At 38.4% G+C, this 17,293-nt stretch overlaps 1 protein-coding gene across 1 annotated transcript in view; it reads right to left on the bottom strand.

The window, feature by feature from the left end:
- Positions 1–4,423, bottom strand: part of LOC139320712 (teneurin-3-like) — a 157,955-nt gene extending 153,532 nt beyond the window's left edge. Inside the window, exon 1 of the mRNA XM_070949146.1 lies at positions 4,213–4,423. Within this exon, the coding sequence (XP_070805247.1) occupies positions 4,213–4,423 (211 nt within the window). The remainder of the gene's footprint in view (positions 1–4,212) is intronic.
- Between the last annotated feature and the right edge of the window lie 12,870 nt (positions 4,424–17,293).

Here is a 17,293-nt window from a genome sequence, read left to right as displayed (position 1 = left end):
TGATGGTACTGAATGATGAGCTGAAGTCTATAAAAAGGACCTGTACATGGGTCCCCAGGGATTCTAGATGTTGTAAGATATAGTGCAGTATCATATTGACAGCATTATCTGCTCAGTAGGCAAACTCCAAGGGGATCTACCAGCAGATCCATGATGACTTTCAGGTGGGCCAGCAGTAACCTCTTAAAGCTAACTTTGAGAGGTTAGAGCTTCAAATGTCAGAACAACCAGCCTGTAGTCATTCAGCTCCTGATGGAGGATTTGTTAGGAACCTAAATGATATCTGAAATAAGAAAGGACATAACACATCATCAGTGATTTATTAAAAATCCATGTGAAGATGTGGACCAGTTGTTCAGCACAGGCTTTCGAACAAGAAGGAGTTACTCAATCTGGGAATGGTGCTTTTCCAATCTTTTGAAACAGACCTCAAACATCTTTTTCTGAGATCACCAGAAGTGGGCCCCTGGAGGAAGATGGAGGATGTAGATAGGTGAAGGAAGATTGAGTACTTGGTGTATCTTGGGTGAGGTAGGTAGATAATGATATCTTCTCAAACATACAGTAGAACACATTTAGGTCATCAGCCAGTTGATATTTTCTAAACAAATGGACAAAATTATACTAATTCCAAATATACTAATTCTCATCCCTCTTAATATAGAGAAGGTTATATCACTAGAATATTAAAAAACTATAATTAACTTTGTCATGTAAAATAAATCCTTGTCTATATTTAACTCCACTTGTACCATTACCTTCAAATGATTAAATAACTATCAAAATACTTGATAATTGTATTGAATAAGTTAGCATTGTATACGTCTAATTCACTACTCCTCTCAAAAATGTAACAAGACCTGGAGAGTATTCAAAGTAATATGAGATGGTGGTTCCAAATTATCAAATAATGCACAAGAAACACTGTCTTCCTAAAATGTTGGAAGCTACAATTATTTATTTCCTTCAATGTCTTCAATGTCTTCATCTCGCACTAATTCAGCATCCATTACTATTCTTCTAGCTATTATTTCTCTTGACAGCCATCCTAAGTAGCATTTCAGGATACATTTCTTAAAATACTGAATCCTACCTAGGAACTAACATGGTTAGCACTAGCACTTACTCCCAACCACATGCTTAGGAACGTTCAAAATACTCCAGAGTATGGTCAGTTTAATATGCTTATTTCAATAAATTAAACTGAAAATAATTGCCATTAAATAGTTTAATTTAAGAGTATCACATACATGATGATGACATTTCACAAATAAAACAAATTATACCACTTGCATAATGATATCACACAAGTCATGCCTATAATATACTTTGCATTATTTACATAATGAATTAAGTAAATCATAAGAGAAATGTGGCATCAAGGTCAGGTAAACTGAGGTTTTACTGTTTCCTAAACACTCTTTATATGATTTTAAAACACTTAAATGCTATCCATTAATATTTTGTTCAATGTTTTGACAATGATCTATATCTCATCCACTTTAAAGTGTCAACAACTAATCCAGCATGCCTACCAGATACTAATCAATTCAATCTTTTATAGACCAGCATAATTAAGATGGGGTATTAAAAAAGCATAAAGGATAGATCAAGAGTAAAAATAGAAATCTAAATCTGCTGTTTCTTTGAGTCAAGAGCCACAGGGACATTATCTTTCCAGCTACTTTCTTTATTGGCTTCAAGGATACCTGAGGGAAAGAGATGATATCATGCCAGAGTAAAGAGCCTTCTGTATGTAAGTACAGTTTAGTTTGGTATGGCCGGGGTGGCAAAGTTATTGTCGGATTCACTGGCAATAATGTTTGGGGCCTGGCTTGCTCCAATTGGAGTTCTGTGTTTGCTATATACTGTTTTACCTGACCATATCCACTCTAAGTACAAGATCTGCAGAGAAGTTCAAAGATACAATTTTAGTTGCTATTTCCTGTTTCCATGTTGACTGAAAATCACTCATTGTTAATCAGGCAAAAGCATGTTAAAAAGATAGCTTGAGTCAATAGTTGAGCATGGTCACCGACACTCTAGCCTCCACTTTCATGAAATCAGTCTCTAGTCACAGGGTGGCATTAAGAGACACATTTAGATAGTTGATGTTAAAAATCATTTTGTACAAATTCTAATAGTGCAAAAATGGAAAAGTGGCACTTCATAGAGAAGTTGTGTTATTGGCTTAAAGTAATTTGAGAGCTGCAGGTATATTGTAGCCATCTCTCATCTTAAGGAATTTAATGATGGTAGATGAGCTCCTCGATGCATTTTCAGCAACCTACTTCCCATTGGCTTTCCTCCTGCCTGCAAAATGAAGGACTAATCCCCAAGATATTTGAGCAGGAGTTCTGTTCAGTCTTGGAGCAATCTATAGGAATAGTTCTGTGGTACCAATCACAAACCTCTCTGTATTAATGCCTTAAGAACTAATATTTATTTAAATATTCATTTTAAAAGATTTCTTGATGTGATTTATTTGCTAGTGTTTTATTAGTATTAGTGTACTGTTAAGCAGAGCATCCAAAACATAATTCAATGTAGGTGATATTTTTATATATGGGATACTATTAAGAAAGTCATAGTAAGAAGATAAATGAAAAGTTAAATAATAATGATTATAATTTCTAAAATATTTTTTTTTGAAATATCAGGTGATAAACTAAAATATAATGATGCTAATGTGAGAATTAATTTCTAGTCCACAAGTATCTGTATTAAGGAAAACAATTTTAACTTAAACATACTTAAACACTGGCTAAGAAGTGGCAGAGGTTAAATATAAACTTCCTAGGTCATGCAGTTTTAAACCACACAGTGATTTATATGCCATTCAGTATTGAGAATATAAAATTGCAATTTATCTAAATTGACTGGGCTATCTAAGCGTTACAAGAAAAATACTATTTGGTATAACAGAGATGACATTTCACAGAACTGTGTTTGTTTTCCATAGTTCCTATGAATAAATTAGTAATGTGAGAACTAATTTCTAGTCCATGAGTATCTGTAGTAAGAAATATAAATTTAACTTAAACACAATCAAACCTTTCACCAATATGGCTAAGGGGGGGGGGGGGAGCTTAAATATCAATTTCCTAGTTCACACAATTTTAAAGCATAAAATCACTTGTATACTCAGAAGTATCATTTAATATTGAGAACAAAAAATTGGAATTTATCTAAATTGACTGTTACTTAAACATTAAAAAATATGACACTTTCAGAAACATGCAAGGTTTGCCATCAACCATATTGTGAATATAAGGTTGATACAACAGTAGTGGGGCTTATTCAGGATGACAATGAGTGTGCATACCGCAAGGAGATAGAGGGTTTAGTGAACTTGTGAAATAGAAATAGCTTCATTTTAAATGTAGGAAAAACAAAAGAAATCATTGTTGATTTCAGAAAAAGAAAGGCACAGTCATACACCTCTGTCTATTAATGATTTAACTGTGGAGGTGGTTAGTAGCATCAGGTTTCTGAATATGGAACCAATGAGCAGGTTAGCTTGGTCACTCAACAATGAAGCAAGTACAGCAGCGCCTGCATTTTCTGCATCGCATCAGAAAAGTACATCTTCCTTCCACTGTCCTTACCACTTTCTATAAAGGGACGATCGAGAGCATCCTGTCATATTGCATTACTCTGGTTTGGAAGCATTATTGCTTTGGAAGGTGGTGCAGAGAGTGGTGAGGATGGCAGAGAAGATTATTGGCAGTTTTCCATAACGCTGCTCCTCCAATCCATAGTACGGGATTTACTTTCTTTCTTGTTACTAGGGAACTGAGTGCAGATCTCTTCCAATGTTTCTTCTGGCCACGCCCACACTGCCTCTCCCACACCAGTTTTTCTCACTCAGTTATTGAGGGAACTTCTGTTTTCTTTAGCTCTGCAGTTGGATAGATTACAAAGATCTCTTTTATTTTAGCTTATTATTTTTGTTTTCCAAACCATTGTGGGAAGGAGCTGCTACGAGGGATTTTGATTGCTGCAGAGGGGCGGTAGCGTGTCTGGGGCGCCAAACCGTTCCGTTCCCTCGTTTTACTGTCAGCTGTCCGGATTCTGTCCCAGCTGGGCGGATCTGTGTTTCTCTTAGCCGCAGGCGTTTCGTTGACTGACTGGTGAGCTAGCATAGTCACGATCGCCTCAGCTCCTCCTTATTAGCGGCTCCGGAGTAAATGCTGATGATTTACGGCATACTCTGATGTCCAGGCAATGCCTCCTGCACAGCCGGTTGTTCGATCTTCAAAAAGTCGCTATTGGAGGATCTTCGCTGCTGCGCCACCATTTCGGGACTGCTGTGTTGGCGGCCGCCATTTTGGAGGCGTTCCGGCTTTCGTCCATCGATCCTGAGGGACTTGGAAGGTGACGAGCGTTGTATTAGGACATCAGTCACAGCCGCGGCCGCCATTTAAACAGCGATTTGGGTGGCCGCCATTTTAAATGCCCCTTTGCGTAATTTCAAGCTTCGTTTGAATTGAGCAGTTTATATTATTGGGGGTACTTGTTTAAAGGTGCGGAGGCGGCAATTAAAGCCTTTTTAGCTGGCCTTGCCACAGTCCTGGATTGAGTCTGCTTCTCTTGAGGTGGAAAACGAACAAGGCAGTACTGACATTATTGTTTTGACCAGTAGTTCCTGGCTCCCTGGATTGCTGGGCCCTTGTATTGTTTAGATTGGTTTCTTATCTCCTGGCCTATCCAAACTGCTATCTACATACCATCACTTTAAGATGGCTGATTATGACCTTTCCTCTGAATCGGAGCAAGAGGCCAGTACTCCGCCTATTCAACCAAGGAAGCAGACTAGATCGAAGAGACACAAGGGAAGAAACACAGCCTCTTGGTCTTCACACAATAAAGATGAGATGAGGTGCCACAAAGCGCTAGAGAAGCAATTTGAAAAAACTAAGCGTGCCAAGAGGCCGCCAGCCAGTTATGAAGCCTCCGCTGAACCAGGTCCTTCAGCTTCTGCTTCTCAGCAATTGCAAGTGGACAGTGGAGCCCCGCAATTAACAGAACCTGGACCTGACGGTCAACAGGATTCTGTCTCTTCTCATGTCCCTTTGGCGCCCCAGCCAGACCAGCGCTTGCAGGCCAGATGTGAGCCTTCGGCTACATTTACTCCGACAGCAGCCGGTCTTCGCCCTGATGATTCAGCGGGCCAGATGGATTTTCAATATATTTTGTCTGATGCTCTGGCAAAAATTATTACTGCTGGCCTGCAACAAGGCGCTGGCACCGCTCAACTACAAACGCTCAGCCAGCAGTCTCAATTGCGTCCTTCTGCGACTACCAAACAAACTGCCAAGGATCAAGTTGAATACATGTCTTCAGATGAATCTGACCACGTAGCAGATTGCCCAGAAGATATAGAGTTTTCCAAAGATGAAGATCTGCCACCGGAGAAACCTGTCTTCACCGGTTTGTTTCAGCCTTCTGTTTTTAAGTCACTTTTGCATAAGGCAAAGGTAACTACCCAATTCGGCATGACACCCAATCCACCTGATACTGCCAACAGTCTTCAGCACAACATGACACTTTGTTTCAGGTGTCTAAACCTGAAAAAGACGCTATCCCATGCCCACCATTATTTGCTGATGTGGTTCAGAATGCCTTTGGTCAGCCCGGATCGCTGACAGCTCCCAGTGGATTAGATAAAAAACTTTACTGTGCAGCGTCAGAGTTGGAGGATCTTTTGGCCTTGCCATCTGTGGATGAGCCGGTTGCCAACCTTTCATCGACCTCTGCAGTCACGACAGATGCATTAGACGGCTGAAGTCCGAGGATAAAAAGTTCTAGTTGGGTTTCAGGAAGGCGCATCAGACGGCCGCTTGGGCCATAAAAGCAGCAACAGCTACTTCATTCTTCAATAGGGCATGGTTAATCTGGCTTCGTCAGCTACAGGAGTGCCTGCCTTCTACCAAAACACGCGTCCATCAAGACATCAATAAGTTGGTAGCTGCAACCGAGTATTCCGTGGACACCTCACTGAATGCCGCGAAGTTCACGTCTCGTGCATTGGCATCGACAGTGACTAATCGCAGGCTTTTCTGGTTGAGAAACTGGAAGGCTGACTCAAAAAGCAAAGTGGAAGTTGGCTTCATCTGCTTTCAAGGCATCTTCTCTCTTTGGTGCGGCTCTTGAACCTCTTTTAGTGGAAGACAAGGAGAAGCGTAAAATTTTGCCATCTTCTTATCGCAGGCCGGAATGCAGGAATGTGCCTTATAGCCAGAGGCAGCCATTTTGGAACTTCTCTGGGCCCAGTGGGTTCTACAATCAACGCTCCTATACCACATCATCTGACTGAGGTTCTGATAGACAAGTGTTTAGAGACCGTCAACGCAATCAAGCCCCAGTCAAAAGACCATTCAGAGGCGGAGGTTTCCGATCTGCAAAAAGGGGCAAATGACTCGCACGCTCCAGATGCCATTGGTGGTCGCCTTCAAAAATTTCACCACCAATGGGACTTGTCCACTTCCGAGGAGTGGATCAGACGCACAGTGCATCACGGACTTTGCTTAGAGTTCATCGACACACCTCCCAGCCGTTTTGTGCGCTGTCCGATATCACCGATGTCTCATCATCGTCAACTGAGGGACAAGGAAATTGCTCACCTGTTGGCCATCAGGGCGATAGAGCCGGTCCCCAAACATCAGGAAATGACCGGTTTCTACTCCACCCTGTTCCTGGTGGCCAAGATTTCGGGGGGACACAGGGGCATCTTGAACTTAAAACACCTGAACAAGTCCATTCTGTATCGAAGGTTCAAGATGCAGTCCCTCAGCTCGATCTTGGCGTGCATCAGACAAAACGATCTGCTACAATCTGTAGACCTTCGGGAGGCATATCTCCACATCCCGATCTATCCGGCACATCGCAAATATCTGAGGTTCGAGTACAATTCCCATCATTTCCAGTACTGCGCGATGCCATTCGGGCTTTCTTCAGTGCCCAGAATGTTCACCAAGTTAGTGGCGGTGGTGGCCGCGAATCTACGTACCATCCCAATTCGTCTCTTATGCTACTTGGACGACGTTCTAGTCCTCTCATCATCGATGCAACAAGCCACAAAGGACATGGAGCAAGTGATCCATGTGTTTCAAAACCACAGCTTCACCATCAATTACAAAAAGAGCCATCTCATTCCCACTACACGTCTTCTGCACTTAGGAGCGGTCATAGATTCGGCCTTGGGCCAAGTCTTTTTGTCACCGGACAGAGTACACAATATCAAGTCCTTAGCGACGCAAATAAGATCTCAACGAAAGGTTCGTCTTCTCTAACTATCCCAATTGTTGGGGAAGATGGTGTCATGCATTGCCATAGTACCATGGGCACGAAGGCACATGAGATCATTGCAGTTGTTTCTGCTACCATTTCAGAAATCGGGATGCAGTACATCACAGTCACGGATTCTGCTACCACCTCAAGTATGCTTGTCTTTCACGTGGTGGACCTCACTGGCACTCCAGAAGGGCTGTGTGTTTCTCGAAGTCGACTGTCTTGTGATAACATCGGATGCCAGTCTAGTCGGATGGGGGCCCATCTGTTGGATCAGATAGTGTAAGGTCGGTGGTCACCTGCAGAAGCAGCAACAGCATAAACTGGCTAGAACTAAGAGCAGTTCGCCTTGCACTACGACACTTCTGCCCATTGCTGGAGGGCCAGCATGTATGGATAAGGACGGACAACATGACAACCAAAGCTCATGTCAATCGGGAGGGGGACACTCATTCTCAACCCTTATGATCGAAGCAGAACGTCTGTTGGCATGGGCAGAGAGACACACGGCATCTCTAAGAGCAGACCATATTTCCGGGATAATGAACGTACAAGCAGATTGGCTCAGCCGAGAACGGTTGGACCCAGCCGAGTGGCGTCCTCATCCAGACAATTTCCAGGACATTGTTCAGAGGTTCGGCTGCCCTCTGGTGGACTTGTTTGCAATGCCACAGAATGCGCATCTGCCTCGATACTATACCCGCTACCAGTGCAAGGGAGCAGAAGATGTCAACGCCTTAAGATGTCGGTGGCCTCCCGGACTTCTTTACGCTTTTCCGCCGCTTCCGTTGATTCCTCAGGTAATTCCGAAGCTGATCAGGGAACGAGCGGAGATTCTCTTAGTGGCACCTCTGTGGCCACGAAGACCATGGTACGCAGACTTGGTAAGCCTGTCTGTGTCTCCTCCGTGGACTATTCCGCTTCAGCAGGTTTCTCTCAGCCAGGGGGTCATCGACCATCCAAAGCCTCAATGGCTCAGGTTAACCGTCTGGCACTTGAGAGGGTCCTGCTGAGGAAAGACAGAATTTCTGACAAGGCAATTGAGGTCATACAATCAGCCAGACGTCCGTCAATGAAGCGTATTTACCAAGCTTCATGGAAAGCATTTTCAAAGTGGTGTGTGACTCACCATGTGGACCCGACATCAGCTGATATAGCTGATGTGTTGGAGTTTTTATTGGAAGGTTTGTCCAAAGGCCTTACAGCAGCAACTTTAAGACGTCAAGTAGCGGCATTGGCCACAGTGCTTAATTGTGAACCACATAGATCGTTGTCTCAGAATCCCAGGATTCGTAGTTTTTTGCAAGGGGCAGCTAACAGGTCTCCTCCTGTAGTACATAGATACCCCTCATGGGACTTACCTTTTGTCCTCCAGGCACTTACCTCTTCACCATTTGAACCGCTGGGTACCATTCCTCTAAAGTTTCTGTCTTTTAAACTTACCTTTCTACTCGCCATCACATCTGCACGGCGAATTTCCGAGCTGGCTGCTTTATCAATTCGTAGGGATTTATGCATCTTTTATCATGACAGGGTAGTCATGAGGCTGGACCCTACATTTATCCCTAAAGTCAACTCAACGTTTCATCGGGCACAGGAGCTCATCCTCCCAAATTTTTGTCCCGACCCGAGAAATCGTTGTGAACAAAATTGGCAAACGTTGGATGTGCGGCGCACTTTGAGGCATTACATTAGGCGGACAGAGTCCTTTCGATTGTCTGAGGCTTTGCTCGTATCCTTCCATCCCTCAACCATGGGTAGGAGAGTGTCCATGGCAACTGTGTGACGCTGGATCAAAGCCTGCATCTCCACAGCATATGACAAAGCAGCTAAACCTTTACCTGGCAAGATTTATGCACATTCAACACGCAGCGCGGTGACCACGGCTGCGTGGGCAACTCAAGCATCTTTCTTGGACATCTGTCGAGCTGCCTCTTGGGCATCGCCCTCTTCGTTTATTCACCATTATAAGATTGATTCTTTTGCATCAGCTGATGCTTCATTTGGTCGTAGAGTTCTACAACAAGTGGTTTCAGCACCGGACTCCGGAAGCAGTCAGCCTCCTGCCTGGAACATGTGAGCTTGGGTAGATCCCATACTATGGATTGGAGGAGCAGCGTTATGGAAAACGGACATTGACGTACATTTTCTTGACTGAACGTCCCTTTTCGGAACGCTGCGACTCCAATCCATGCCCGCCCAGTTGGGCTTCCTGTCCCTGTTCCTGACCTTTCTGTTCCTATGTTTATGTTACCTTGTTTCAGACTTTGCAGTTCCTGCGCCTTCGTGAGAAAGACTGGCGTGGGAGAGGCAGTGTGGGGGTGGCCAGAAGAAACGTTGGAAGAGATCTGCACTCACTTCCCTAGTAACAAGAAAGAAAGTAAATCCCGTACTATGGATTGGAGTCACAGCGTTCTGAAAAGAGACGTTCAGGTACGTCAACGTCCATTCACTACTGTTTATCCAGGACATGGCATATAAGTGCTGCTTGATTATAGTCCACAGTATTGTTAGGGATGCTACACATCATCTTCATGACCAGATTTCCCTGTTATCTTCTGGGAGAAGGCTTTGTGGTATCCAAAGCAGAACATTTAGATACAGTCACAGCTTTGTTTCATATAGTACCAACCTTGTGAACTCTCAAGTTTCCTCTTTCCACTATGTATTCAAAATGGACAGTGATTAATATATATGTGTACTGTATGTATATAATGTGTATATGTGTGTTTATGTATGTATATGGAGACATATATATATATATATATATATATATATATATATATATATATATATATAATATATATACACACACACTCTTTCCTTCCTTCCTTCCTTCCTTCCTTCCTTCCTTCCTTCCTTCCTTCCTTCCTTCCTTCCTTCCTTCCTTCCTTCTTTCTTTCTTTGCAATAGAATTTCATTTTTAACGTGTGCCAGTGTGTTCATGTAAAAAATTACAATAAAAGATATCTCATCTTGTTTTCTTTGTTCCTACTAATTTCCTAATTTCAGTCATACTGTACATATTGTTACAGCTAAACAATAACTTTATTTTTGTATTATTCCTAGTGTTCTCCTTTCTGAACTGATCTATTTAATTCTTTCCATATATAATTTCAAAAGAACAATTTGGCTTCGGTAACAGCAGATGTAGATGATGCACTCTTATACCATAATAGTAAACAGGCAGCTGAAATGAATTGTTATAATTGAAAACAACAACTCTTGATTTATTGGCTTAAATGCTGAATACTTTAAAAGTATTTATTTGGATTAAGGAATGGAAGCTTTATATACTTAGTATTTCGGGTGATATACTTTACTGACTTTGGTGGAATTTCACTCTCTAAGGTTGGTTTCATTGTGTTTGAATATTTTAATTAACCATGTGTCATCCATGCTAGATATTGGCACCCTAAGGATCTGCCTTATCATTTTATCTAACAAAGCTTCATAAAAGACCAGATCAAATCTGTGATAAATCTTTATATGTAACCTCAATGTTAGACTGTTAAATATATATGAAAATGGATGCAAATATAAATCAGAACATGGGACGAAAAAATAAATGTCATCATAATAATGAACTCAATTGCTTTCTTCAGTTGGAAAGTAATGAACCATCATGAAAAGTAGCCATTTACATTCCCACCACCCCACCTGAGTGATCAATACTCTAGAACAGCAAGAATACTGCAATCCTAAATTAATGAAACCCTCACTCAAATTTTGTTCTGCATATTTGGTTAAGCAAGCACTGTACTTGTTTTTTGAAGTTTAATAAGAAAAAAGAAATGTACATTTTAAAATTAAGACTGCTTAGACTTATTAAAATTGAAAAATTTTATGCAGCTCGTAATCGTGCCTGCTGAATGCTAAATTTAATCAATATGAAGTTCAGTTTTTGAAATACATTAAATTTTGTGTAGAGATTACCCCCAGTTTAAGAATAAGTTATTATTTTTTTATTATTATTCATTGCACAGTTAGCCAGATGTTTAGACTGGATTTGGCATTTTTTCCCAGTATCAAGTCCTTCCCAAGGACCTGGGATAATGAGATGCGAATATTTGATGGTGTTACAGATATCATCGCAGGATGTAACCTGTTCCAAGTAAAGCTGCCTTTTGCAATTGACTGATGTGGAATTTGTCAGTGCTGATAGTGTTCAGGGGGTGCTCCAATTGTTTTGGGACTGCATCCAAGATGCCTACCTCATTAATTAATTAATTAATTCATTCATTCATTAATCAATTCATACATTCATTCATTATCCTGCCTTTATTATTTTTACAAATAACACAAGGTGGCAAACATATCCAACACACCTTCCTCTTTCATTTTAGTTCCATTTCCAAGATCTGTCCTTAAGTCAAATGTGTATGTAAGCCAGAAAAATATTATTGTATAATAGTGTGTATGTATATAAGTAGTCTTGTATAAATAACTTGAAGCATTGTGTATTTAACTTGAATTTTTGTGTATTTTAGCTGAATGTTGCTAAAGTAGGCACTGTTCTTCAGCATGGATTGTCTTTGAATTAATTTGTTTTTAATCTGGGGATTTACCGTACCGAACACTTTTCAAATACTAATATACCTGCTAAACAGAAATTGTAGGTAACAAGGAGCTAATATCAATATAATTTTGCTGCTTTAAATAAAAGCAGTTGCAATCATTCATAGGAGAAGTTATTACAGATTTAACTCCAAATGGTATCCTCTCATAATGTGAGATATAACTGTTGTAAACAGATTACAAAAATTGCCAAAGTGGAACTAGAAGTGAATATGCACCATATGTATTTAGAAGACCAGCAAATAGTTTTAAAAAGTTATGCCTGGATTTTGAAAGATGCAGTGACTTCAATGTTCCATGTAGATGGTTTCATGATGTGCCCTTCTGAATGGTTTATAATGTATATTAATGAATATATATTATATGTAAGTAGAAAACTGTTGAGCCAGAACAATACAATCATATCAAAGAGAAGTGATAAAAGAAAAGTCTTAACAATTTTTGTATATTACTCAAAACTACAATACTAATGCACATCTGTATTGTTTACGAGCAATGAGAAATCATTTACATTAAAAAATAAAAAACAAATCTCCACAAAATAAATCCAAGAATGCTGAATAAAAAATGAATTTTGAAGAATGCGTTTTCAAGAGCATTAAGATAAAATGTAGAAAGTGCCATCAACCCAAATAACAGACTATCCATACCCAAAGATTAATGGCCTGGATAAATCTCTGAATGAGGATGTTCCAAAAATGTTAACAGATGCAAAATTTGACACTGTATTACAAACTGTTCTACAATACTAAGATCATTTTTTGCTTGGATTGGAAATTGTTTTCCAAAAACAGTTTGCTTTATGGATGGAACAGTAGGCTTAAAAATAGTAAATAAAATGCAGTGAGGGCAGCAGAGATTTAGGGAAAGCTGTTTGTTTATTTTGAATGTGTAGAAAGTAATGTTTTTGTCTATTCTTGTGGTAAATAACTATCTTCTCTATTCTGCCTTCTTTTAAAAGGAAAATTATTAAATGAAAAATTAATTATTTTTTATAATCAAAACCAAGCCAACCTTGCAATCCAACAAAAATGCTTTGGATGATTTGGCCATCCCAAATTTCTCTGATAGGAAGAAATTCACTGGGAACAACACTTCTTAATTTGTTCTTCTGAAGTGTCATGTGTGCAATTAATTATTTAGGAGGATTTTTATTTAAAACAATGTGGCAAAGATTTCTAGAAGCTGTCTCCAAATTGGGGTAATAGTCATAAAAAATAGCAATGTGATTCACTGACAATAAATGTACTATACTCAAAGACAACATTTTGAACTAAATTCTGAACTGCTGGTAACTGAAAGAGAAAAATACTGTATATTGATAAAAAGCCTAGTTAAAATTTTGGAACAAATTATCATCTGCAATAAGAAGATAAAATCTATTTTTAGAGATCATTTGGAACACAACTGAAAATTAACTGTCAATATAATATCTCAAATAAATTGTATATATTATCAAACTGTATCTGTGATAGACATTTCAATTCAAAATAGGATTTGAAAATTTAACTGGTACAGAATAGACTAGCTATAATATGTAGGGAACTGGAGATCCTCTATGATCAACTTTGACTGAAAGCTGGTAATCTAGAAAAAAAGCATAGTAAATGGGCTATGATAAAGAAGAAAACAGATATAAATAATAATATATTTCAATGGAATTCCTCCTACCATCACAACTGATGAAGCTTCTTGGATGAGACGCAAAAAGTTTTGTTCTTTTCCTCAAGGAAAAAACAATCCAGTTGCCTTTTGCAAATGCAGCTTTGAGGCAACTGTGACCTAGACGACTGAGAATCTTCACTGACAATATAAAATATGTTTATTCTACTAGAATACATCGTCTTTCAATAAGATTAAATGATGGGATGATGGGAGATTGAAAAATTATTTGGCCTAATAGTGGTGTCTGATTTACCCATAAGGGAATGGTGAGAAAGGATATAAAACTTATTTTTTGTCAGCATTGTAATGCATGTTTTGAGGAGAGTGGAGTTATTTAAATATATATTTTAGTGTATATGAAATTATGGAATTCACTACTACAAGATGCATAGAAGATTGCCAACCTTATGGGCAACCTTATAAAAAATCAATCTAATACAGTAAATTTATTGATGACCATCATTCAAGATAGCAATATACCTCCAATAGGAAAGACAACATGCTCAGAATATATCACATACCTGATTATTTTTTCCTGTCGTTGTGGAACAGAAAGAATGCTGACTACAACGTTTCATTTTGATAATAAAAATAGCTCTTCTTTTCTTAAAGCCTATAAACTAATGCATCTGTACATGTTTAAAACACTTTAATTTTTTTTTGAAAATTTGGTAAAATCCAACAGAGGGTAAAAAACAAATGTCTCTAAACAACTGGTCAAATTATAAAAGTATGACTACAAAGGTAAACGAGAAGTACTGCAGCATTTTTAACTTAAGAAATAGGAAACATAGGAAGGTTTCTAAGCTATGCACATTTGAAGTATTATACACTAATAATAATAATGTAAACAGATATTAAACTTATAGAAGAATAACTCAAAAGCTAAAGCTAAATTTCACCATTATGTGACCATTGTCTTTGATAACAGAATTTAAGCTGATGGCATTTATTTTATGTATAATGTTATCACTCCAAAAATCATGTTCTGGTAATATTTTTGTTTTTGTGGTACTATTTAATCCACAATCCTTAGTTCTGTCTGTACAAATTCATGTTAAAATTGTTTGAATAAAAATTTTCATTGCAGTAATTGATTAACAATTGCTGACTTGTTTTAAGCTCCTTTTAAATATTGAAATGATTAATATTTAAGTTTTCTTGACTGGAGAATTCTAATATATACTGTATCTCAAAATATTATCCTTACAAATGCTGACAGATATATATAGCATCAATAAAGCTTATATTGTCTCATACTCTAAAAAAAACCTGACTTTTTGAAAACAAAAGATAGGGTATACAAAAGGCATTCACCCAAGGCTTAAAAAGTTGATTACTATTATACAGTTATGAACTAGTAATACTTACTCAAACTCCCCCAAATATTTCATAGACTTTTAAAATAATATTAAGTAGACTTTATTATTCCTGAATTACTGTATGTGTGTGGAAAGCAAACAATAGAAGGGGAACTCATCAAATTTGCAAACAATACTAAGCTGGCAGGAATAGCCAACACCCAGAAGACAAGCTTAGGATCCAAAAAGATCTTGACAGACTTGAACACTGGATCCTATCTAATAAAATGAAATTCAATGTCGATAAAAGTAATGTTTTACACTTAGGCAAAAGAAACCAATGGTATACAGACTAGATAAAACTAGTCTTAATGCCAGTTACTGTGAGATGGATCTTGGAGTTCTAGTGAACAATCACTTAAGTATGAGCCAAGAGGGTGCAGCAGCAACCAAAAAAGCCAATACCTCCTAGGTTGTATTAATAGAGAGACAGAATCAAGATTGTGTGAAATGTTAGTACCTCTTTATAATGCCTTAGTGTTATACTATGACCACACTTGGAATACTGCATCCAGTTCTGTTCACCACAATATAAAAAAGATGTTAAGACTCTAGAAAGAGTGCAGAGAAGAGTAACAAAAATTATTAGGGGCTGGACCCTAAAACATACGAAGAACAGTTACAGGAATTGGATATGTCTAGTTTAATAAAAATAAGGACTAGGGCAGACATGATAGCATTGTTCCAATGTTTTAGGGGCACCTACAAAGATGAGGGGTTTATTTTCCAAAGCACCAAAAGGCAAGAGAAGAAATAATGGATGAAAATTAACCAAGGAGAGAAGCAATCTAGAACTAAGGAGAAATTTCTTAATGGTGAAGGCAATCAACCAATGGAATAGCTTGCCATCACTGGAGGCTTTCAAAAAGAGACTGGACAATCACTTATCTGAAATTATATATGGTCTCCTGTTCAAGCAAGTTGGACTAGAAGACTCCCAAGGTCCCTTCCAACTCTATTATTCTATGTTCTATGACCAGGTTTATGCATAAACAACATTACAAGTGAGAATTCCTATTTGTTAATAAGCTATATAGACCATTAGACTGTACTATATGAGCTTTCCTATCTCACTATATTGTTGAAAAGCAACTAAGCAATATTCAAGATAATTAATCTTCAACATATATTAATAGAAATAATTTCCAATACAGAAAGAGAAATCATTATTAGTTGTATAAATTTTTCCATTCAATTCTAGGCTTTCCTTGTGTTTTGCATTATTATTAATTACAACTATTTTATCTCATATTTCAGAATAAGAATCCTTTTGAAGTACCTTCAAGCAACATGAAAATCATAAATGAAATCATTATTAATAATTTAAAAACATGCAGACTTCTAGGGGCTGATTCAGAGGGCAGTGGTGATAAAGATATGGGTGGTGGGAAGATGATCACTTTTCTCCCTTCTTTCTCATTCTTCCCTCTGTCTCCAGAAACCCTTTTCTTGTGGTGGTGGGTAGTCATGTCCTTGCCGGGAGTTTGGGGAGAAAGCAGAATGAATCATGATTTACTTCTATCACTCTTGTATTAACAGTATTACTTTTTCCCAATATAATGAACTGTAGCAATATTTTGAAAAAAGTGCCTCAGCTGATAATGTGCAATTAAGGTAATAGCTGCAGAGAGCTGAGCTGAATTCTTAGTGGCAATGGGAACACATAATTGTAGTTTTCAAGGCAGCAATATAGAAGTGGTTTGTAATAACTTCTTCTAAAATGTTTTCTTCTCCTCCCCAGTCTAGCCTATAGCCGTAAATTGTTCTTCCTTAAAATATTAGGTTCTGACATTACCAAGTATGGGGGATTGGCAAAGTTTGGCTAGGCACTATCACTTGCTGTAGACAAACATAAAAAAACTACATGAGGAAATAACTCAATATTCATGTATGATGCTACATTAAAACACACATCTAAATAATATATTATGGATAACTATATCTCTGAACCTGCATTCTTATTATTTTGGAAAGATAGAAAGCTGGAGAACTGACTGAAATGTGTAAATAGTTTAAATATGTAGTTCCTAAATTAATCTTGTTTGAGTTCTCCTGCCATTATTTTTTAATCACAAAAAACAAATTAAGAACCAAAGAGAAAGAATGAGACATCTGCAAGAAAACAACGAAGTACAGGCAACACCAAGGACTCCACTACTCAAGAACCCTGTCTCATTCTCCTTATTCTCAGGAATAGATTACCACCTTTTGGGAAGAAGAAAAGTCGGACCCTTGTTCATCTATTCTGGTATACAAACCATGGAAGTATTTGTAATGTATTTATTGATCCATTCCTATTGGCAGAAAGAGTGAAGCTGTAAAGATCAATCAGTATGTACTATTACACTGATCATCCCAGAAGAAATCAGAAATCTTATTGTAACATTTGAAAACAC

This window comes from Pituophis catenifer, unplaced genomic scaffold (genome assembly GCF_029215685.1).
Source record: "Pituophis catenifer annectens isolate HBS135680 unplaced genomic scaffold, rPitCat1.0.hap2 SCAF_8, whole genome shotgun sequence".
Taxonomy (NCBI): domain Eukaryota; kingdom Metazoa; phylum Chordata; class Lepidosauria; order Squamata; family Colubridae; genus Pituophis; species Pituophis catenifer.
Note: the sequence above shows the minus strand (reverse complement) of the source record. Positions and strands in the feature narration are given on the sequence as shown.